General features: G+C 37.6%; 6 protein-coding genes across 9 annotated transcripts; 3 read left to right on the top strand and 3 right to left on the bottom strand.

Moving 5' to 3' along the window:
• The first annotated feature begins 1366 nt into the window (after nt 1-1366).
• Nucleotides 1367-5789, top strand: LOC127261309 (uncharacterized). Its single transcript, XM_051289610.1, has 6 exons — nt 1367-1988; nt 2066-2164; nt 3147-3324; nt 4059-4156; nt 5296-5357; nt 5452-5789. The coding sequence occupies exons 1-6, from the start codon at nt 1524-1526 to the stop codon at nt 5576-5578; spliced, it is 1029 nt and encodes a 342-aa protein (XP_051145567.1). The 5' UTR covers nt 1367-1523; the 3' UTR covers nt 5579-5789.
• A 541-nt stretch (nt 5790-6330) lies between these two features.
• Nucleotides 6331-9102, top strand: LOC127261253 (lipoyl synthase, chloroplastic-like). The gene is made up of 6 exons (XM_051289509.1): nt 6331-7026; nt 7424-7514; nt 7635-7792; nt 8202-8373; nt 8462-8572; nt 8747-9102. The coding sequence occupies exons 1-6, from the start codon at nt 6548-6550 to the stop codon at nt 8816-8818; spliced, it is 1083 nt and encodes a 360-aa protein (XP_051145466.1). The 5' UTR covers nt 6331-6547; the 3' UTR covers nt 8819-9102.
• Nucleotides 9103-9670: 568 nt separating this feature from the next.
• LOC127260473 (putative ribosome biogenesis protein C8F11.04) lies at nt 9671-10606 on the bottom strand. The gene has a single exon (XM_051288205.1). The coding sequence runs from the start codon at nt 10604-10606 to the stop codon at nt 9671-9673; it is 936 nt and encodes a 311-aa protein (XP_051144162.1).
• Nucleotides 10607-11084: 478 nt separating this feature from the next.
• Nucleotides 11085-12592, bottom strand: LOC127261255 (meiotically up-regulated protein C1442.13c). The gene is made up of 4 exons (XM_051289512.1): nt 12387-12592; nt 12228-12281; nt 11461-11574; nt 11085-11386 (listed from the first exon to the last, which is right to left on the bottom strand). The coding sequence occupies exons 1-4, from the start codon at nt 12492-12494 to the stop codon at nt 11261-11263; spliced, it is 402 nt and encodes a 133-aa protein (XP_051145469.1). The 5' UTR covers nt 12495-12592; the 3' UTR covers nt 11085-11260.
• Nucleotides 12593-12716: 124 nt separating this feature from the next.
• LOC127261254 (tobamovirus multiplication protein 3-like) lies at nt 12717-16899 on the top strand. The gene is made up of 11 exons (XM_051289511.1): nt 12717-13155; nt 13637-13727; nt 13849-13901; nt 13987-14079; nt 14170-14241; nt 14715-14787; nt 15064-15109; nt 15475-15538; nt 15636-15689; nt 15860-15937; nt 16401-16899. Exons 1-11 carry the CDS (start codon nt 12991-12993, stop codon nt 16491-16493), a joined length of 882 nt encoding a protein of 293 aa, XP_051145468.1. The 5' UTR covers nt 12717-12990; the 3' UTR covers nt 16494-16899.
• Nucleotides 16518-21969, bottom strand: LOC127261252 (phytosulfokine receptor 1). Of its 4 annotated transcripts, XR_007840874.1 has the most exons (3): nt 18231-21969; nt 17019-17151; nt 16556-16665 (listed from the first exon to the last, which is right to left on the bottom strand). XR_007840874.1 is itself a non-coding variant. In XM_051289506.1 (2 exons), the coding sequence occupies exon 1, from the start codon at nt 21355-21357 to the stop codon at nt 18259-18261; it is 3099 nt and encodes a 1032-aa protein (XP_051145463.1). In that variant the 5' UTR covers nt 21358-21969; the 3' UTR covers nt 16518-16665; nt 18231-18258. The 4 variants fall into 4 exon arrangements, 3 of the variants coding, with proteins under 3 accessions (XP_051145463.1, XP_051145464.1, XP_051145465.1); XM_051289506.1 differs by lacking the exon at nt 17019-17151 and having other exon boundaries at nt 16518-16665; XM_051289507.1 differs by lacking the exons at nt 16556-16665; nt 17019-17151 and adding an exon at nt 18057-18114.
• Nucleotides 21970-22008: the final 39 nt, after the last annotated feature.

Raw genomic sequence — 22008 nt, 5'->3', positions numbered from 1 at the left:
TTTTGTTTTTCTATAATTCGATATTATGTAGAAATATTTTGTATGCAATAATTTAGATTGCGTTTGTCTTTGTGTTTTAGTTTTTGGCTTGAATTTGAATTTTTACTAGTAAACAATTGAGTTGAAATAATTATTGAATACGATATAAATAAAAATTAATACAAAATATTTTTTTAATGTAAAATAAATTTTTAGTATAATATAAAAAAATAATTATTATTTAATTTGATATTTTTAAAAATAAAAATAAATTTATATAGTAAAAATATATGGTGCACAAAACAAAACAACCTTAAGCATTGGGACACAATTTAATTTTCTTAAAAATATCATATAAGATAGATATGTATATTTGATAAATTATTATATCAAGTATAATACTATTAAATTTCAAAACAAACACAAAGGTTGTATTCTTTTGCATATATTTTTATTATTTATTTTTTAAAAAATATCATATCAAATAATTATTTTTTTATATTATACTTTAAATTTATTTTACGACATCCGTAACTATTTATATTATATCAAATAATTATTCAAATTTAATTTTTACTATTAAAAAAAAAACCTAAATTCAAAAATTAAAGCCTAAAAACAAACATACTTAAGGGTGTGTCTGTTTGGAATATTGGATTAAATTTTTACTATTCATTCCATTTTTTCCCAAAAACATCGTATCAAACGCCTATTTTTTATTTTTTATATTATACTAAAAAAATCAATTTTCCATTCAAAATATCGTATCAACACCTATTTATATCGCATTGTACAACTATTTAAATTCAAAATTTTTACTATTCAAATCCCAATTCAAAATCCAAACACCCAAACAAACACGAAACCATTGTATTCTATTTGTAAAAAAAAATATTTTTTTAAAAAATAATATATTAAGGGTGTGTTCGTTTGTAGGATTTTGATAAAATCCTACTATTCATCCAAAAATTTTCCCCCAAAAACATCAAATCAAACACTTATTTTTTATTTTTTTATATTATACTAAAAATCAATTTACATTCAAAACATCGGTATCAACACCTATTTATATCACATCATACAACTATTTAAATTCAAAATTTTTACCATTCAAATCTCAAACTCAAAATCCAAACCCCAAACAAACACATCATAAGTATATTTATTATTTTTATATTATATATAATATTTATTATATTATAAATAAAAATATACCCCCTCTATTTCAATACACTAATTCTATTTACCCAGCCACGCAGTCAAGACTATAATTATCGGATGGAGAAAGTATCTCTTTAATTCATGGTGTAATATGACTTGCTTGACGGACCAAGTTTACCGTGGATTTGCACGTTTAAAATAAAAAATACCCCATTTATTATTCATTTATTTGAAGGTCAGAAGAGAGGAAACCCTCTCTGCTTTTATCGCCGTGGTCGGAGCAAACCCACTCTTCAAAGCCGGCATCCGCCACCGCCGCCGTGGTCTCCAGGAGGACTATCCATTCACATTTCCTCAACAAGTCCAATTCTTCTCCACGCACCATGACTACTTGCGCTGGCAACCTTTACACTTGCTGCTGCCCTTCTTACAGTTCGAGAAATCCCTCGGTTTCCCTAATTCCCAAACACAGACGCTGCAATTCTCGGTTTCCGATTCCGACTCCGTCCTCTTCGATTTCTGCACAGCCGTCTCGCCTGTTTTTAACGAAAGCGTTGTCGCGAAGCGATAAAGGCAGCAGTGTCTCCAGTAAGAAGGAGCAAAAGGTGGAGGAAGAGGAGGAGGAGGAGGAAGTGGAAGAGGATCTGCCATGGATACAGGAGAAGGCTTTGGATTTGGTCGAGTTCACAGGCTCCGTGACACAGGCGATTCCGGGTCCGCGGGTCGGCCAGAGCTCCCTGCCGTGGCTTCTTGCCGTCCCTCTGGCTTACCTCGGTGTCACATTTGTTATTGCGGTTGTTAAGACTGTTCGCAAATTCGGCTCCCCAAGGGAGAAACGCCGCAAATTGGTTCGATTTCTGATGTTCTTATAGGCTCTGTTTATGAGGTTATTCAATTTTTTCTTGATAATGTTAAACTTTCTTAGGTGAATAAAAACGCAATGCTATGCAAATCCATAGACGAGCTATTCGAGAAGGGTGCGAATGAAATAGACCATTCGGCATTGAAGGAGCTAATGCAGAAGGTGAGTTATTTTACATGTTTCCCTTTAACTTAGAAGAATTCCATGAGAGCTTCCCAGGTGCAGGCAAACATCATTTTTACGGTTATGGTATTCAATGTCGCATGAGTTTCATTCATTTCCAGTCCACACAGGCACTATTTATAGGCTTTGCATTGCAGAGTTAGAATTGTGAGATGAGTTTAATCATATTCTGTTAACTGAATAGATCATTTTATTGAAGATCCCTAGCAATTTTGTTAAGCAATATCTGTTCGTAAAAAGATGAGTATCAACTATGTCATAGAGGCTAAGACGGAAATTTTCTGAAAGAGATTTCGGGCTGTGCTTACAGTTTTGTGTCCTGGTGATTGCAGAGCCACACAACCTGCAATTACTTGGTAAGTAAGTCAATAGGCACGTAGCATTGTGGCCATGAGTGGAAAATAGTGTATAGAGCTTTGTTGATGTTCAGTATGATCAAGTGAAATCCAGCCTTACAGAAAGTGGAAATGAATATGTTCTGGGAAGGGGCATTTAGATTGGTAGTAACGATCAATCTGCTGGTAGTTGAGGTTGGTTAAAGTAAAAGAAGTACAAGGATGTATATATGAATTCACATCAATACAGTCAGATGACATTACATGATTTTGAGTCCTAAAATCTGGTTTGCTTGATTTATTATGTACAAGCACAGTAAAATTTGATTTTATTATGACATTGCATATTCAATGCTGCTTAGGATTCAGCTTTATTACTGTATCTTGTAAATCTGAGTTCCCTGTAACAGGCCTGTGCTGGAAATGCTTATTGTCTCTGGATGTTTAATATAATTCTTGGGGTCATTGATCTAAAGTGGTCAATCATAATCTAGACTTTGCCTTCCCTATATCATAGGCAAACCGATGTTTTAGTGTCATGTTTGCATCAGTTCCCTCTTTTGTGCTCATTGCAAACCTGAAACTGTTTAGAACTGTGTGATCGAATCCAATTGTTGTATTTCCAGACAGGTTTTGACTCTGAAGAGATTTTACGTAAATACATTCGTTATGCATTGAATGAAAAGCCATTCAATCCCGGATTAGTATCTAATTTGATCCTACTGAGAAAGAGTTCAATGTTAGATGATTCCCAAGTAGCTGGAATTCTGAATGAGATTTCAAGACGGATTGTGAAAGATAAAGGTATTTCCAACTTTACTGCGGTTTTTGGTCATCACCTGCACTTTGCTTGAAGGCTAGATTGAAATATGAATAATATGTTAGATATATATATATATATACCTATAGACATATATTTTCTTTGATATAAGTTATGAATTGTCCAACTTAAATCTTTAAGCTCATCTTGAATTGTAAATTTAAAATCTTTCTAGCAATTCCTTGATACAATACATGGTTTGGCCACTAGAGAAATAGGGCAGTTTTTTCTTTTCCTTCTCTGTTGTTCAACTTCTCTTCTTTTGTTTGATTGGATATTACCACTTCTTTTGAGCACTACAGAAGGACCGATTGAATGGAATTGGATATATATTATTATATATCAATTGTTAAAGCTGATATATGAGTGGAGCTTGAAAGTTGAAAGTTGCTCAAAGCTCATGTCATTGATCACGATAATACTAACTTTATATTGAGAGTTTGGGAAAAAGACTAATTTTTTTTAATCAAGTAGGCTCAGTTTGATAAATCTTGACAAGATGATAAATTTATAGTCATTGTATTTTGTAATATATACTACTAGATAAGGTTTGAACTTTAGCTCAAGTTCAAGCAAAATATCTTCTTACAAGTGATCTGTAATTCAGTTTATGTTGACTCGAGTCAAGTTTGAAAGGGAGATACCCAGCTTTATTTGTCTCTAATAACATTACTTTTGCTGAAGCATGCACTTTACTTTCACTTGAATGCATTTTCAGGTCCCGTAGTCATGGATATGTCAGGATATTCTGAAAAGGGTTTCAAAAGAAAACTTGCAGTCCAAGCACTTTTTGGAAAGGTGTATTATCTGTCTGAGGTAAGTTTCTGGCTTCTAAATTGTTAGTATAGATTAATATGTTAATTATAATTAGATTGTCTAGCCATTAATTTAGCCTATAGATTAACCATTGTGATTTCTTATCAAAATAGATTATTTCTCCGACAAAATTTATCATTCAAATCACTATTTAAACCAAAAAAAAAAAAAAAATCTACAAGAACATTGGACCAAAGGAACAGATATTTAATGTCTGTGTTCACGTGCTTTGTTTAGACAGATTTTTGGAGAGTTTTGGAGTTTTGGAAGTAGTAAAAGTTAGTTATTGATGTGATGTTTTGTAAGACAAAAAAACAAGTATTTGACATTATTTGTATGAAAAATGAATGGGTTATTTGATGTTTTTTTAGGGAAATTGAGAGATCGAATAATAAAATAAATTAAATACAAAGTAATGTTTCTTTTTAGTGTAATGTTGTTATGTCGTCACATCTTCCATGGCTAAAAAACACTAGTATCAAGATGACGGTTGGTTGTGTCAAAGTCATTAACTCTAAGAAACACATTCACTACATTAATAACTATATAGCAAACCATCAAAGTTGTCGAAGAGTAACACAGGCAAAATATCCAAATGGAAAACTTTAACTCAGAGAGCACAAGTGGCTGAGTGTAATTATGCAATATAAAGCTTATAACTAAAATAGTTTAGGTTTCCAACAGTAACATATTAATCCCTCCGCCCCATAACAAAGTATCTATTTTTTTATTTTAGTCCGTCCCATAACAAAGTATTCATTTCCTTTTCTAGTAACTGTACTATCTACCTAACATTACAAATACACAAATGCCATTACCTTTATATCACACATACTAATAAAGTTATTTTAGTTATTTCTACTTTATTCCTACTATATCCCAATATAATACTAATATTTCTAAAACTACGTGTAAAAAGAAAATGGATATTTAGTTCCGGGACGGAGGGAGTACTAGTTTAGGTTTCTGTACATTTAATAAGAATTTAGAGATATGGCGAATTGCTATTATATTCCAATTAGTTTCTCAAATTTATGCTAGCTTGCCCAGTAATGTAGCTTCGTTCTTGTTGGTTACCGGATGCATTTATTTCCCGAAAATGTCATGGCTAATCCTTTTTGTATCTGATGATCCTCCAGCTGCCGGAGTTTTGTTCTAGAGATAGCTCCTTAACTGTTAAAGAATTATTTGGAGTGGCAGAGTAAGCGTCGACCTCTCTGACATTTAATCATTTTTGTGCGTCATGATTTAGCTGTGCTGAATGTGTGTCTGAACCTCTGCTTAATATTCTCCAGTGAAGATGCCGAGAAGCTTAGGCTCCACACTGTTTCAGAAGCTGGGGACCTCGATTCGTTAGAGAAGATGACTAATGGCTCGGATGCTGCCGATGACTCTGGTGAAGAATCCTCAAAAGCATCTTGATACGCCTACTTATGCCGTAAGAAAAAATTTTGTCGAGCTTTTTATGTTTTATCTGATTAGTTATTTTCTCAGACGGCTAAGCTTTGGATCATGAAATAATTCTAGAATTGATTCAATATTTATGTCACCAATGAGTTTACCATTGTCGGCCGTGTAAGTTTTGTGTTCGATGTGACTCACTTTTCTTTTATACTATAGTTTCGTTAATTAAGATTTTTTTTTTTTTTTTTTACAGCCCACAAGACTACATTTATCAATTTTTTTAAAATTATTGGTTAAAAAAATTTTTGAAAGACAATAAAATGAAACTCTCCTCTTTGTTTCAGTCGAATTTTGTCATTAATATCTAAAGTGTGCTCTCATACAAATAAGTGTAATATCAAATTGGTGCAGGGTTAGACTTGTGACATTGTTTGCAGGGTTTTAGGTTCGGCCAAAGTTTACTCGGGTAGCGATTTCCACATCATGAAAAAAAAAAAAAAGAAAAAGAAAGTGTAATATCAAATTATAAAATTTTAAACAAGCTCGTGTTTGTTCCAAATCACATGCCACGGTCATGTCATTCAGTTGAAATTTTATTTATATTTTTGTATAAGACTAGTTTTGATAATTAATTTTGAATAGAACAAAAATGAAAAAAAATGAATTTGATTGGGACTAATATTGATTTTTCCTCAACAATAAATTTATTGATATAAAAATAAAATAAAATAAAATTGAAGAACGTAAAATTTGATTGCAATTGTGTAAAAAATTATACTTCAGTCCAAACAGAATTACTCTCCTTACAAAGTCCCAACTTAGGCCCAAAAGTTCGTTGTATAAGTCCGTCGTCACTGTCATTCTATGGCGGGTTAACCGGTCCATACCCGACCCGTTTTGATTCCGACGGAGATTCCAATGGCGGAAGTCATTTCCTATGATCCTATCTAACTCCGAAGCCCAAAGTTTCCTTTTCTTCCAAGGAAGATGATGATCCACCAGTGCGTTTCCAACTCTGCGCAATCTCTAATCCCTAACCTCAACCTTCACCGCCACTCATCGCCGCGGAAATTGGTCAGTTTAACCGTCCGATGCGAATCGCGGATCGATTTGGAGGCGAAACCGGCGGCTCAGCCTAGCCGGCTGGGGCCTCACACTGGTCGAGATCCGAATGCGAAGAAACCAGGCTGGCTGAGGCAGAAGGCGGCGCAGGGTGATAAATATGAGGAGGTCAAGGAGTCATTGTCTAGGCTGAAGCTCAACACTGTATGCGAGGAAGCTCAGTGCCCTAACATCGGAGAGTGTTGGAACGGCGGCGGCGATGGCATTGCCACCGCCACCATCATGTTGCTAGGAGACACCTGCACCAGAGGATGCCGGTTTTGCGCCGTCAAGACCAGCCGCAACCCGGCGCCGCCCGATCCCATGGAACCTTACAACACTGCCGAAGCTATTGCCAGCTGGGGGTACATACTCTTCTCCTTTGCCTTCTATGTTCTTACTCATTCATTAGTTTTAGTGTAGCACAGTAGTGTATTCAATCTGAATTTCTATCACTTGTGGTTGTTTTTGTCAGTTTAATGCAACTAAACCATGATCTAGATTGAAATTTCCGCTAGGAATCCTTTATGAGATTGCAAACCAAGGTTTTCACATGGTTTCGATTCCATCACTAATTTTGCATGCTATATAAATTCATATAAAGTTCAAAATGTGAAGTCTAGTATTTGAGGAATTCGTATCCTCTCTGGAGCATCTCAATTGTGTGTTGTTATGGCTACACAATGATCATATCACTCTAGTGAACACTCTCCATGTTTGTATATGGTGGTTTCAAAATGACGTCGCTGCTTATTTCCTCAGTGTGGATTATATTGTTCTCACAAGCGTCGACAGAGATGATCTAGCTGATGGAGGAAGTGGGCATTTTGCCGAAACTGTCAAAGCCATGAAGGTAAATTTTTATGTCTTGAGAGTTAGATTTGATCACCCTTTTTCTTTGTTATACACTATTTCATTGAACCACTAGTTACATCCTTATGGTTATCTAACTTTCAGTTAAATGTATCGGCAGAGGCTCAAACCTGATATCATGGTTGAGTGTTTAACATCGGATTTCCAAGGTGACTTGAAAGCTGTGTCTACTCTTGTTCACTCTGGGTTGGATGTTTTTGCCCACAATATCGAAACTGTGAAGCGACTGCAGCGGATTGTTAGAGATCCCAGGGCTGGGTAAGTGGCAAGAATTTGTGCTTTAAATCTTTTCAAACAGTCAATCTCATAATAATCCTTATTTGGGAAGAGTGCTGTTACAATTAGATGGATATGCTCACTGATTTTCCTAATCAGAGCTCTAGCTCTTGTGCTATCTAACATGAGTAAATTGACACTCATATAAGATATTGTAACTTTTTTCTTTTTATAGTTGTCTTTGACATAATGAGTGAGATTCTTTCGTTCGCTTATCTCTTTCCTGTCTATGATCCTTAGCTGAAATCTACTGTTTACATAAAAAGGATTTTCTTTGAAATCGATCCTTTTATCGGTGCTTCACAGAAACTTGGCAATTATGTTTTCATTTGACTATTGCCTTGGTAAACAAAGGGTGAGTTTGATTATTTCGTCACATTTTTAACCACAGGTATGCACAAAGCTTATCTGTGCTGAAACATGCCAAGCTCAGCAAGGAAGGAATGATCACAAAATCATCTATTATGTTGGGCCTCGGTGAAACTGATGATGAGCTGAAAGAAGCTATGGCTGATTTAAGGGCAATCGATGTGGACATTTTGACACTAGGGCAGTATTTACAGGTGAACTAATATAAAATGGCAACTTGGAATTTTCAATTTTTTTGGGTTTTAACACTTCCATCAAATTTCTATCTTCTGCCTCATGCAGCCTACACCATTGCATCTCACAGTAAAAGAGTTTGTCACCCCTGAAAAGTTTGCCTTTTGGAAAGATTACGGCGAGTCAATTGGCTTCCGTTATGTTGCTAGTGGACCCTTGGTAATCACTCGTATATTCTTACTGTGGGTTGATTTTGTATGGAATCTGGTTTCGGTTTTAGCATTTACAGCTGTGAAAATGCCGGGGCTAAGCCTTTTATAACAACTCCAAACTAATCGACTCAGTTGCTCAGCGAATGTAATAATTCATGTAATGTTTTGGTTGCTTTTTCAGGTTCGATCATCGTATAGAGCTGGGGAACTCTTTGTCAAGACCATGGTAAAAGAGAGGGTTAAGCAAACATAGATTTCTGCACTAGCAGAAGACATTTACATGAAACCACACTGCCTACCATTTTGGCCTCCCAGATTCCTATTTTAAGTATTTTTACACAGGTCTTTCTCTCTCCCTCCCTCTCTCTCTCTCTATATATATACATGTTTGCTAATATATATATATATTGTATATGTTCATCTTACATAAAGTATGATCAGCACGACACACTCTTGTCATCAAAGGATTAGTACTAATGTCGGTTTAGCACCAAAATTCTTTGTTCTTGGAATCGATTCTCTCGTTGTCTGAACTAACTTGTCTTTTAATCTAATGTTTCCATCATAAGCAAAGTATGTGTTGAGTTGATGTCGAACAATATATTGCTTCCGGAGTTAATAATACATTACAATTTACAAAGAGCTCTAAGAGCTTTTGAAGCCAAGATAAAACGAAAACATAGAGCTTGAAGCACAAAGATGTAGGCATATCAAGCTTGCAATCTAATTCACAATAACATAGGCTTCCTCTAAAGGTCATATTTATTTTCTGCTTCATTATACTTAACATTACAAAAAGTTACACTAATGAAAGTATTTTTGTAATTTTTTTTTAATTTATATTATGTTTTGATATAATAATTAATATTGACATTGACAGATCAACACCCACAAAGTAGATCAAGACGGAAGCCTATATAATTAGCTATAGCATCAACAAAGATGTAAACCCAAAATAAACCAAACTTTGAAATTATCATGTTGTATGAATCAAAGCTTAATCAACAAATACCTCAGTTATAATTACCCAAAATCGATCACCAAGAACCAACGAAAGCTGCTTGAAACGCCACAATCAAAGATTTCCATCATCAACCATCTTGCCTCATTTTGTAACCTGTTTCTTACCAACAACCTCCCTTTTCCTCTTCTTCCCAACTAAACCAGAATCATCACCTTCAGCTTGTGCTACTTCATCGCCGTTGAGCTGCTGCAATGCTTGAGAACAATCATAAATCGGCAATGCAACCGAATCCGAAAATCTCAAGTGAAGGCATTTGATCCCCTTCCATCTTTTCGGAACAATCTTCACCACCTCATCAATAGCCTCGAACACATTCTCCACAATTTGATTGCCCTCTGTAACGCCAAACCTCCCCACTCTTACAGCACTGCAAGTCCCACCGCTCAAGCACCACAAGCTCGATTTGCAGGCTAATTCAATCTCTTCCTTCCATTTACTACCGTCCAGTTTTAGGTCTACAGGCACCGGAAGCTTCTTCTTCTTATTGTAGAAAACCTTCCCCAACACCATGGGAAGCATGGGGACTACACGGTTAGCCGCTACGAACAGGTCGAATGAATCGTAAAGCTTTTTCTTCGATTCGAAGGATTTGTAATCGGATTTCAGCTTGGAGAGCTTCATGACCTGTTTCACAACGTTAACACCCTGCGATTTGAGCGTCCTGTTAGCGACTTCGGCGGTGATCCTCTTCCCGTCGACAATGAGGCAAACGTTCAAGATGGAGTGGTCTTCCGGGAAAATAGAATGGCGGAGGGGGATTCGGTGAGGAACACGAGTAAGTTCCGTCGGCGGAACTCTTTTTAGGGTTATTGAGAGGTATACGAAATCATCGCGTTCTTCGTCTTCGCTCTCTTCGTGCCCAGATTCATTGTGAGGCTGCTTTTGCACCTTTGTCTTCCATTTGAGGAGCGCATTCGCTGCTTTTCGAACCGATGCCTCTTCGAGTCCGTCTCTAGAAGTAGTTGCCATGGCGGACGATTTGCCGCCGCCGTCGGGAACCGTCACGGAAGATGCCATTGCCAGGGAAGGAAGGGTTTTCCGCTGTGAAGTGACCAATTTGCCCTTGGCGTCTATTGGTACGTTTGTGAGACACCTCTTTGTAATAAGTTTGGGCCTTTATAAATCGTATTATCCAACCTCATCGTGATAAAAATTAATTCAATCTAGCCTAAACGTTCCATGGCTCGATGTTAAAAAAATTTAATATAATAAAAATTAATTTTTTTTTTAATATTTTATGAAAAAATAATTATTTAATAGAATATATTTTTTTTTCAAAAAATTGTTGTTAAATGTCTACATAAGATCATTATATTGATTACTGTCCATTGTGGAATAACATTGTGTAGTATGTAAAGGATCAGTCCTTCAAATCATACACAGATTTTACTATTTGAACTATGCATTTTTGGAAAAAATTTTTACAAAACATTCCAAAATTTTTCCTACTCGGAGAACAAACCGTGCAGGATATAAATATACTTTTAAAAATGTATTTCTAATAATTTTGACAATATAATTATTTACTATAATATAATTTACAAAGAATTATTGTTAATTAATAATATCAAAAATTTTAAAAATTAGCCGTACAATACAAAGTCATTGTTTTCCAACTTCTACCAAATCCAACATACAAAAATCTCTGTCGGATGCCCAGAATAATGGAGATCAAACGTTGTCCGGCCAGAACTCCCTGAAAAATGCCCGGTCGAATTCCTTTTCTTCCATCTTCTTTTCAAATTCAAGCAATTTTTTCATCTTCTTGGAGATGCCCTTTGTTTTACTTGTGGATATCTGAAATAATAACAATGATATGATATCCATTATTGATCGATCACAAATCACAACCATATATTATAATAACTTACTTTATGATCCTCCCTATTGCAGGTTTTAGAGATCTTGATTGCTCTCTTTGGCTTATCCGCTCCCAGACCTCGTTTGTTTTTCTTGACATAAGCCTGTAGAGGCTCAATCCTGCCCTGCAACGACATAATTTTTTTCGAAACATCAGTAAAAAATACAAGTTGCAGCAGTATTGTAAGCATAGTAACATGAAATAGATCAAATCACATTGGCAGGCAAGCTCTTCATTCATTGCTTTTTGAGAAAGCTTGTGTCACAATCACAATTTATGTATGAACACATCAAATTTAATGAATCAGCTGAAGTGCATCAACTTGAGAACATAGTGTATTTAAATAAAAATTCAAACCTAATTTAGAACGAGGAATTCTTTAAGAAAATGTGATGCAAACCAACAAAATTCAGCAACTGGACTGATGATTTGCATAACAAAGGCAGAAAAAACTGGACACTATTCAACTCCATCAATGTGGCAAAACATTCACAAAACAAAAAATAAATAAATCCGAACAAAAATTGCAGAATAAGCAAGCCAGCAAATTCAATAACAAATTCCAGCAGCATAGGCATTCTTAATTCTGTTGTTCCAAGTCAAGAAGGAGATCAGAACCATACAGCTTCCTACGAAAATCCTTATCATCTCATACTTCCTCTGTAAACCAGGCAGAATTAAGCAACTCCACGCAGAGACAACAACAAGGCTAAGCAGAGCTCCAGAATCATTCAGCAAAACTATAATAAACTTAATAAATAAATCCGTACAACAAACCTGTTCGTCAACACCGAGTCCTGTCCCTTCCTTCCAACCGTGCTTCTTCAACAACTGAATCGTCACAGAAACAAACCACAACAAAAGCGTCAACCACAAACCAAATTAGACCGAAGACGAAAAAATAGAAATACCGAGCAACCAAAAAAAATTCCAAACCTGAAATCCAATATTCGACGAATCTATCGGCGTGGAAGAAGAAGAAGAAGCCGCATCTGAATCCGCTCTCACACCCAACCCTACGAAAGAACCCTCGCCAACCGCCATCGCAATTGCCCGTTCTCGCTTCGGAGCCACCCACCGCCAAAAACGGTGCCAAGATGCCTAATTATACTAAAATTGAGAAGCGAATCGCAATAATACACTCTTAGAGGGATATTTTTGAAATAGTAAATTCAGGAGGGGCCAAATTGCAATTTAACGAAGATACCATATTATATGAATAAACCTAACTGTAAAGAATGACCGAAAAAGAAAACAATAAATACATCAATGGCGGAGTATCGCCGTCACGTCACGTTTGACTCTTGAATTTGTACGTGTGCGTATACAAGATTGGGATGGTGACTTCCCTATCTCTCTCTCGCACACAATCCAAAACCGCAGCCCAAATCTTTACTGTGCTCGATCCACGTGTTAGCGCCTCGGGGAGGCTCTTATTCTCCACCGCTCCTTGGTAACTTTAACTTCCCACGTTTTTTATCTCCTCTGGCACCGCCAACCGTGAATCTTTTTGGGGTTGTACGATTGGCGGCCGGTCGATATGGTTGCGGAGGTGTTCGGCCCTTATGCGGACGCCTGGATGGCGGCGATCCGCCTCAAGGGCGCCGGGAGTTGGTGGGACGAGGTGAATTCGTCGCCGGCATGGCAGGACGGTATCTACCATGTTCTCGCTGCACTTTATGGAATCGTCGCCTTTGTTGCTCTTGTACGTTATTGTTTTCAGTTTTTCCTTTGACGTTTGTTTATTGCTCGATTTCGATCTTTTTCTGTTGTTTTGAATTTCGAATGCATGTGCCCCATGTGTTTCTTAGGTCTACTTTTTTTTATTTTTGGTATTAATTGAAAACCTGTGCAATAAGTTTCGAATTTTTGCGATCCTTTTCCTTTGGATTATTGACAAGATTTTTGTAATTAACTTGAAATGTTGAAGGAGGAAGACTATTCATTCTCTGCTCCAGCTTTTATAAAAAAATTTGGCACATTTATACAAAAATGATTCCAGATACTGTCTGTCTCATATGTTCTGCCACAAAGAACAAATTAATTGTGTATGAGGTGTTTGTTGGTGAGCTATTCTTGTATACTTCAGTTGGGGCTGCCATTTCAAATATGGTGCTGCTGTCTTGTGCTCATATGTTACCTTAACTGTTAATCTCTGAACATAATCACATTGTTGTTAATTGTAGGTGCAATTGGTGAGGATACAGTTGAGAGTACCGGAGTTCGGTTGGACAACTCAGAAAGTATTTCATGTCCTCAACTTCTTGGTCAATGGAGGTTTGTTTTGCTTTTGTTGGATGCTTGGATTATCATATTTTGGATGGTTTATGGGTTAGTTTTACCCAAATAAAATAAAATTGACCTATTGCCTGATTATTGGTATGCTTTCTTTGTTTAGTCCGTTGCATAGTATTTGCATTACGTCGTGGTGTTCAGACATTGAATCCCGCGGTAACAGATTTACCTTGTTCTATTGCCCTTCTATTGAAATTTTTTATGACAAACTGTTTTTGATGTAGAGTTCTGTTTCTTGTAGATTCTTCAACATATCTTGCTTGATATGCCAAGTCTAGTGTTTTTCACAACTTATGCACTTCTTGTATTGTTCTGGGCAGAAATTTATTATCAGGTTGGTTTAAAACCCTTTATTATGCTAGATTATGTTCACTAGTGGTTTTGATTCCCAGTTGCAGTTTATTAGTTTCTGATGATTTGACAGGCTCGTGGTGTGTCGACTGATGAACTGAGGCCTACTTTTTACACAATAAATGGTGTTGTGTATGCTGTTCAGGTAACAACTTACTCCATGTTAGACCCAAGGCATTTCTAGCATGGAAGTATCTGTCTGTATATGTCTATGGGAAAAGGGTATTTGCTGGCCATAGGAATATTAGAGGCTCGGGTATGAAATTTTATCATTCTTGACCCCAGTATACATCTCTTTAGATTTGTAAATAGCATGGTGTTTCCAGCTGAAATTTGCCTAAGATAGTATAATTGACAGTTATTAAGGTTTATTGTGTCATGAAATCCTGTCCCCGAGTTCTCATAAATGGTCCTTCGAATTGGCCAAAGTAAACAGGTGTAGGAAACGGTCTGAGTATATTGTTATGTTTTTTCGACTAATGTGGGCAGTTCTGTTTAATGGTTATGTAATTAGAAGTAGACAGATTGCTTATGGTTGCGATAGTATCAGTTATATATGGATAAAGCAATGCCGTGTATGATGGTTCTAAAGCAAATTGTCTTTCTAATTTCTTGCAGCTGACCTTGTGGTTGATATTATGGTGGAAGCCGGTTCATGCTACAATGATTGTGTACAAAATGTTCTTTGCAGGTATTGCTTTAGAACAGTGTAAGTTAAAAAGTAAAAAATTTAAAAGAAGCAACATGTTTAGTGAAAAAGATTTTATTTGTAGAAATATCAGGGACAGAAAGTTATATGTGGAACATCTATATATATTGAATTGCAGGTACAAAAATGATAGAATCCAACTTGATTGAATAAGATATTGTTTGTTATAGATAATATGAAGGAAAACCGTTCTTCCTGAGATTTAAGCATTGGATATATTGAATTTGTGTGCTTAATAAGAAATTTGTAAATCGGCAGGGGTTTCTCTATTTGTGGCCGGCGGATTTCTTCTCTACGGTGTAAGGTAACGAATGTCCCCTCTATCATAACAACTGTGTTGATAATGAGACATCTCCAGCAGTTTGTCTGTGTATCTTTTGATATCTGACTAGTTTTTAGGTTGAATATTTGAATTTTGTGGTAAGAGTAGTCGATATCCAATTTGATATTGATCAGCCAATATTGTTTCAAATTCCTCATTCCTGTTATCCTGCCACTGTGGGAAATTTACATGCTACTCGAGATAACAAGATCCTCATTGGAAATGATTTTTTTAATGTCTTTTTTTTCATGATTGCATTTGGAATTTACGGACTTGAGTTATCAATCTGTTTAACACACTCTCAATCTATTCCCTTAAACCATGACTTCTGATGTTGTGCTGTACAGACTCTACTTAATGCTAGAAAGATTCCCAGTGGAATCAAGAGGGCGCCGGAAAAAGCTACAGGAGGTAATGCTGTCAGCCAGTGTTCTGATTTTTATTTTTTTGTTTCTTGGTTATCTTTTCATATATCTTCTCGTTTTCAACTTTACTCTTCTCATATCAGGTGGGCTATGTGGCAACAATATGCTTTTCATGTTTTCTTGGCAGAAGCATTATGGTATGTTCTTTGCATATTTGAAGCTTTTCTGGTTAAGTGTGTGTTTTGTATCTATACCAAATTACCTATACTTATCTATGTACTACATTTACTTCTACGATTGGTTATTATAAGAAGTATGTATTATCTTCTAAATTGTCCTTAACACCTGAGCATTGCTTCTCCTGCAGATGAGCTGTGGCGCATTTAATCCAGCCGCCGATGTCGATGTTTTGAATCATCCTATTTTGAATTTCCTATTTTACCTGGTATGCTTTGCACCTATTTAGACTCCCTTTAGTTAGGAGTTTTGGAATTTTGAAAAAATTTCAAAATAGTAAAAAGTTAGGGTATATAATGTCATTCTTTTTATAGGAAAAAGGTAATTGATGTGTTGTTTTTTTAAAAAAAATTACCTTTGTTAAATAGTACAAAAGGTTCCAAAAGTATCTATCATTGTTTGATGTGTTACCATTTAATTGCGATTTGCTGATTTCTTTTGGTGTTTAAAACATATTGCCTAAAGGAAGCCTTTGAATGCAGCCAGCATATTGCCATGATTTTGATTACAATTACAATGATCTCAATCTTGCTTAAAATTTACTTGATAGTTGGATTTTATACAATTGTTGCAATAAATGATTATTTTAATGGCGAGCCGATCTAGCGCTTTCGAAGCTTCTTCAAAAAAATGTATACATGTATTCTCATTCAAAGTAGTGTATTTTGCAGATTGTGGAGATTCTGCCTTCGTCGCTTGTACTCTTCATACTGAGGAAACTGCCTCCAAAGCGCGGTGTCACTCAATATCGCCCAATTCAGTGATAGAAAACCATGCGAAGAATCGTTGGAATTTGATTCATTTAGCTCTATATCCCTCAAAGTTGTGTATGAACAGAAATTCCGGAGGATCCGACCATATCAAAATCGAAAACATCGGTGTTACTCTTGCAGTGGAGGCCCTGTCTTTAGCCCAGCCCTGATCCTGACCCTGACCCTGAGAATGCAAACATTGATGAATGTGAAAAAGAAATTGCACATTCTAATTCTATCATCTCTCCATTCTCATAATTTTAGTGCTGGTTTTAATTTACTATGAAAATTTGCATCAAATGCTCACATTCTTGCACTTTTTATAGCCATATAATGAATGGTTTGTTTATATGATCAACTTTACTGAAAGAAGATGCAAGAATGCAGAGCAAAAAAGTTAAAAAGTCCAATACCCATTTTAATGCCCTTGAATTTTTTACTTTTTATTTTTATTATATAAATTGCTCACCTTTTTCTTTAAATTATTTAAAGAAATTTATGTGGACAATAACAATACAAGCTATAGTTCATATTTACCAGCCAAACTGTTGTCATGGGTCAGGTCGCTGTTCTTTTCTTTCTGACTTTGGGTTTGACAATTTGAACCCTATTGATGTCATGCAATCTACTTCAAAAATCGATCTTGAACTTTCCACATTGCTCTTTTCAACTTTACTTTCAAACATATATATACAGTATAATTAATATGTATTCATAGTCATAGATGTAATATTGCCAGATTGTCAACAACCTATAGTCATAGTCCTAAAGATGATCTCCAATTCTTTTCATTGAATGAGCATGCAAGAAGAAAAAACTTGGTGCCATTATTAAAGAAGAGTTAGGTTATTAGGTATAGAGTGAACCCATCACTTTATAATTGCGAATTTTCATGTCATAAAAATAACAATAACTATTATAATAATAACCCTTTTTTTTTTTGTGAGTTATATAAATTAATATTATATTTCATGTATTTTTAATTTATATATTATATTTATATTAAATTAATGTGATACTCCATTTCAAGTATTATTCATCTATATTTGAGATGTGATCTAGCAACTTAATGATACATCTTCCAGATTTGAGACTTTTTCTGACAGCCTAAGAAAAATTCAAAGATTTTAATTTCTTGACATCAATAAATCAATCTGTGCTGTGTATGATTGACTAGACTAACTACTAATCCAATCAAATCTATTTATCTGGATGCCCTGGATTTCAGGCAACCCTTCAACCCTTTCATTTTCAATTGCTGTCATAATCAATAACAGATTCAACATTCAATATATGTCTACTCTACTCTCAGCTCAAATTATCACTTCCATAATTCAATTCCATCTTCATAAAAATGTAATCTTGAAAAAAACCATACTAGATTTCATTCAAGATCAATGAACTCCCACATCGTAGATTGAAAAAAAAAAAAAAAAAAAAAAAAGTAGACTTCATATAAGTAACAAACTATGGAGAGTGTAAAACATCTCAAAGAGTATGAACTACACTACTCTTGGTTCTTTTCTTTTTTTTTTTCGATTTTTTTTTTTTTTTTCGAGTATGAATGTAAGTAGATATTCGCTAAAGCCCGGCGTTTCGATTCTCAGATATATGTACATACATATGATTTTCTCTGTGAAAATGTGAACCAATTATATACACACAACAAAAATTTGGAATAGGATTGGACATCAAATATAGAATAAAAACACTTGCTTTCAAGAAAAAATGAGATAGAACAAAGTGTACCTTCAATTGATGGCAACTCTCATCTTCACTAACCCGACGATTCGAGCGCTGAAATCGAATCAATGTTGTCGAGCCAAGAAACCAGCTGCTGCACATCCGGCCGTGTTCGCGGATTTTCATTCAAGCACAAACAAGCGATCTCAAGAACGATCAGCATTTCGCGAGCATGCTCTTTTTCATACACAAATGGATCGAACACCTCGGTTTCTTTCTTCTCCATCCTCATCTGTGTCACCCACGATATCAAATCCCGGCACGCTTTCGGTCTGCACATATCCATAGGCCTTTTGCTCGTCAAAAGCTCCAAAAGAACGACCCCGAAACTATAAACATCGCCTTTGTAAGTTGCTACCGAAGCCTGGCTGTACTCTGGCGGAATGTACCCGAGCGTCCCGACAAGATCGGTCGTCACATGAGTGTCGTACGGCAGGATGAGTCGTGCGAGCCCGAAATCGGCCAAATGAGCTTCGAAATTCTCGTTTAACAGAATATTGCTCGACTTTATGTCGCGGTGGAGGATATGAGGCTCGCAGGATAAGTGCAAATACGCGAGTCCTCGCGCTGCGCCTCTCGCGATCTCGAGCCGCTTCGCCCAATCCAACAACGACTGCCCGTCGACTTTCTCGTGCAGCCAGTAATCGAGGCTGCTGTTCTCCATGTACGTGTAGATCAGGAGACGATCGTTTCTATACTTGCAGTACCCCTGAAGATGGACAAGGTTCGGATGCACGGCTCTCGATAGTGTCTCGATCTCGGCTTGGAATTCCCTTTCCATCTGAAAATATTCGCCCGAGAGGCGCTTGATCGCCACTTTTCTTCCGTCCGACAGCACGGCCTTATACACCAAACCGAACCCACCGCAACCGATGATGTTCGCTTGATCGAAATTAGCCGTCGATTTCAAAAGATCGTCGAGAAAGATCTGTTTTTCGTCGTCCTTGCTCTGGCATAGAATGACGAGGCTCGACGATTCTTCCATTTCCGAAACATCCATATCCTCCTCGTTTTTTTGGTCGACAACTTTCCGCGGGCACGAGCAAACTATTATTAAATAGACAAGGATGAGAATAACTACACTTCCTAGCCCAATGCCTACCCCCATTGCAATACTCGAACCTTTCGATCTCTCCGGTCTCTCGAACCATACTCGAGGGTCGTCGTCGCCGGGACAAGAATGAGAAGCATGTTCTCCACAAAGACCCGGATTTCCCTCGAAGCTCGAATTGTAAAACGAAAAGAACTGACCTCCGGTCGGAATTCGACCAGAGAGATTGTTATGGGCGACGTTAAACGTTCTCAAAAAGGTGAGACGACTCAAAGAATCGGGTATCGTTCCATTCAGATTGTTAAATGACAAATCCAAGATTTCTAAGCTCTTCATCCCCGACAACGTGCTCGGGATAGCTCCCGACAAGTTATTCCCTTTGAGATCCAAAACGTGCAACTCTTTCAAATTCCCGAGCTCCGGCCAGATCTGTCCAGTAAGAAAGTTGTTCCCGAGCTCCAACGTCGGAGGAAAGCTCACGACCTGTTTGTACTTGAATCCGCTCTGGTTCCTTCTCACGAAGAACGGGAAATCCATTGTCGTTGATCCTTCCATCAAAGCATTCCCGCCATTGATCAGACTATGCATTTGAGAAAGTTCTCTCGGGATGTCGCCTCCGATCGTGTTGTTCGACAAATCCAAGTAAAATAGAGACGACAAACTGCCGAACCACGACGGAATCGGGCCGTGCAAACGGTTCCACGACAAATCCAACAGCTGCAAGTTCTTGCAGCCGTTCAACCATTCCGGTATTCGACCTTTGAGGCCGCAGTTGGCGATCACGAGCGTCTTCAGCGCACCAAACTGAAGATTAGAACCCTCCGGCATTGCCTCGCCGCGGAAATTCAAACTTAGGACTAATGTTGTCAAGTTCTTGCAGTGCTGCAAAACGTCCAATGTCGCAGAAAGATTCGTAATGCTGCAGTTGGAGAGGGATAGCGAAACCAGGCTCTGGAAATTCTTGAAAGTTTCTGGGACTTCTCCTGAGAAGCTGATCTTGCCGAAATTTACAGTTCGGAGCTTCGAACATGCCGGGAGGTTCGCCGGAATCTCGCCGTGGAACTGATTGGTGGCTAAGTTTAGTGAGGCGAGATTAACCATGGCAGAACAGTTGAGATCAATGGTGCCAGTTAAGGAATTGTTCCTTAATGTAAGTGATTTGATCGTCGGCGAATTCGCCAAAGACACCGGAATTCTGCCGGAGAATTGATTCGATTGAGCTGAAAATTCTTCCAGCCGGAAAAATCCACGGAAGGCGTCCGGCAGGGCGCCGGAAAACATATTCATCGATAAATCAAGATGAACAAGGTTAACGAGATTACCAATGCTGTTGCTCAGCTCCCCCGATAACAAATTCTCCTGAAGATCCAATTTCGTCAGGTTTTTCAACCGGAAAATGTCGTCGGGTAATTCTCCGGCGATCATGTTTGTCGCGAGGTTAAGCTCCTCCAGCGAAACACAATCCCCGAGGCCGCGAGGAAGAACTCCGCTGAAATTATTGTCGGCGAAGTTCAGAGACTTAATCCTGGATGAGTTCCGGCAGATTCCGACGGGAGCAGGGCCGTTGATGGAGTTATCAGAAATATCGACTGCTCCGATCGCCGGCAGGTTCGTGATGGTGGGGAAGAATCCGGCGATGGCGTTGTTACTCAAATCTAGGGTTTCCAAATGGGGCAAATGGAGAATCGACTGAGGAATGGAACCCTGGAGAGAATTGCCGGAGAGATTTAGGGTTCTGAGCTGATCCAAATCCCCCAAAGCTTCGGAGATATTTCCACGGAGCTTTCTTCCACCCAGCTGGAGACGAACGACTCTTCCAAGGTTAACCCGATCGTCGAGGCCGAGGGAAGACGAAGAACTGCAACCAACGCCGCTCCAATTACAGCAATTAGCTGAAAAAGAAGAAGAATCAAAGTCCAATTCCCAACCCTCAATAACCGACCCAAGAGATTCAGCAAAAGCCCTAAGAGAAACCATATCATCAGGGCTGCATTGAAGGAGGCTCTGCGGCTGAGCCGCCGCCACCGCCACCGCCGCCGTAAGAAACACCAAAATTGTGCAGAAAATCCAGAGATTATTCATCTCCAATGGCCAGCGGCGACACCAAAACCCAAAACCAAATTAAGATTGAACAAATTAATTATCCTCTCCTTCCATTTCCCCAAAACACAACAGTTCCAAAATCACCCGAAGCAGAATGAACACGAAGAAGACAGCAATGGCGAGCAAAAGTGATAGAACAATAATAGTAGTTAATTGGCAATGGAGATTGTAGGTGGGGATGTGGATATTTGCAGAGAGAATTGGCTCCTTTGACTTGAAAACGAGGGCACTTCTGGGTTCTTCGAGTCCAATTCAGCCTGCTGCTGCTGCTGCCTGCCGCCTTTTCTTCCCAACCTTCTTCTTACATACAAATATACAATCAACGAAGAGGAGAGAGATAGAGGAGAGAGCGGACCGTTGGGAGAGCAGTGTCTTAAATTCGGCCATAAATTTGCCGCTGGACGCTGCAGAGGCTGTAGGGACATGAGAAAGGCGCCATGAAAATCAACTCATCTTGTAACTCTCTGCTGAAAACTGCAGATTAGGTGTGTTTTTTTGAAGAGCTCCAAGGACTAAAGCACCGGAGAGATCTCCACCGTTCGTATTTGTGGTCCCAGATCATCGACCGTTCGGGATACACACCTTGTTTTTTATTGCCCAAGTTGGAATTCATCAACTAAAATATATATA

The sequence above is a fragment of the Andrographis paniculata genome, unplaced genomic scaffold (genome assembly GCF_009805555.1).
Source record: "Andrographis paniculata isolate CXL003 unplaced genomic scaffold, ASM980555v1 Contig62END, whole genome shotgun sequence".
Classification (NCBI taxonomy): domain Eukaryota; kingdom Viridiplantae; phylum Streptophyta; class Magnoliopsida; order Lamiales; family Acanthaceae; genus Andrographis; species Andrographis paniculata.
This window is presented reverse-complemented; position numbering and strand designations above follow the sequence as displayed.

What these genes read in the sequence shown, in the direction of transcription:
- LOC127261252 (XM_051289506.1), bottom strand. Translation starts at nt 21,357, where the DNA reads ATGAATAATCTCTGGATTTTCTGCACAATTTTGGTGTTTCTTACGGCG.
- LOC127260473 (XM_051288205.1), bottom strand. Translation starts at nt 10,606, where the DNA reads ATGGCATCTTCCGTGACGGTTCCCGACGGCGGCGGCAAATCGTCCGCC.
- LOC127261253 (XM_051289509.1), top strand. Translation starts at nt 6,548, where the DNA reads ATGATGATCCACCAGTGCGTTTCCAACTCTGCGCAATCTCTAATCCCT. An exon ending in GTTAGAGATCCCAGGGCTGG is followed by an intron (nt 7,793 to 8,201) that starts GTAAGTGGCAAG and finishes TTTTAACCACAG; the next exon opens with GTATGCACAAAGCTTATCTG. An exon ending in CACTAGGGCAGTATTTACAG is followed by an intron (nt 8,374 to 8,461) that starts GTGAACTAATAT and finishes TGCCTCATGCAG; the next exon opens with CCTACACCATTGCATCTCAC.
- LOC127261309 (XM_051289610.1), top strand. Translation starts at nt 1,524, where the DNA reads ATGACTACTTGCGCTGGCAACCTTTACACTTGCTGCTGCCCTTCTTAC. An exon ending in TGAAGGAGCTAATGCAGAAG is followed by an intron (nt 2,165 to 3,146) that starts GTGAGTTATTTT and finishes TTGTATTTCCAG; the next exon opens with ACAGGTTTTGACTCTGAAGA. An exon ending in AGGTGTATTATCTGTCTGAG is followed by an intron (nt 4,157 to 5,295) that starts GTAAGTTTCTGG and finishes ATGATCCTCCAG; the next exon opens with CTGCCGGAGTTTTGTTCTAG.
- LOC127261254 (XM_051289511.1), top strand. Translation starts at nt 12,991, where the DNA reads ATGGTTGCGGAGGTGTTCGGCCCTTATGCGGACGCCTGGATGGCGGCG. An exon ending in GGGCAGAAATTTATTATCAG is followed by an intron (nt 14,080 to 14,169) that starts GTTGGTTTAAAA and finishes ATGATTTGACAG; the next exon opens with GCTCGTGGTGTGTCGACTGA. An exon ending in TTCTTGGCAGAAGCATTATG is followed by an intron (nt 15,690 to 15,859) that starts GTATGTTCTTTG and finishes CTTCTCCTGCAG; the next exon opens with ATGAGCTGTGGCGCATTTAA.
- LOC127261255 (XM_051289512.1), bottom strand. Translation starts at nt 12,494, where the DNA reads ATGGCGGTTGGCGAGGGTTCTTTCGTAGGGTTGGGTGTGAGAGCGGAT. An exon ending in GACTCGGTGTTGACGAACAG is followed by an intron (nt 11,575 to 12,227) that starts GTTTGTTGTACG and finishes ATGTCGTTGCAG; the next exon opens with GGCAGGATTGAGCCTCTACA. An exon ending in GCAATAGGGAGGATCATAAA is followed by an intron (nt 11,387 to 11,460) that starts GTAAGTTATTAT and finishes TTATTATTTCAG; the next exon opens with ATATCCACAAGTAAAACAAA.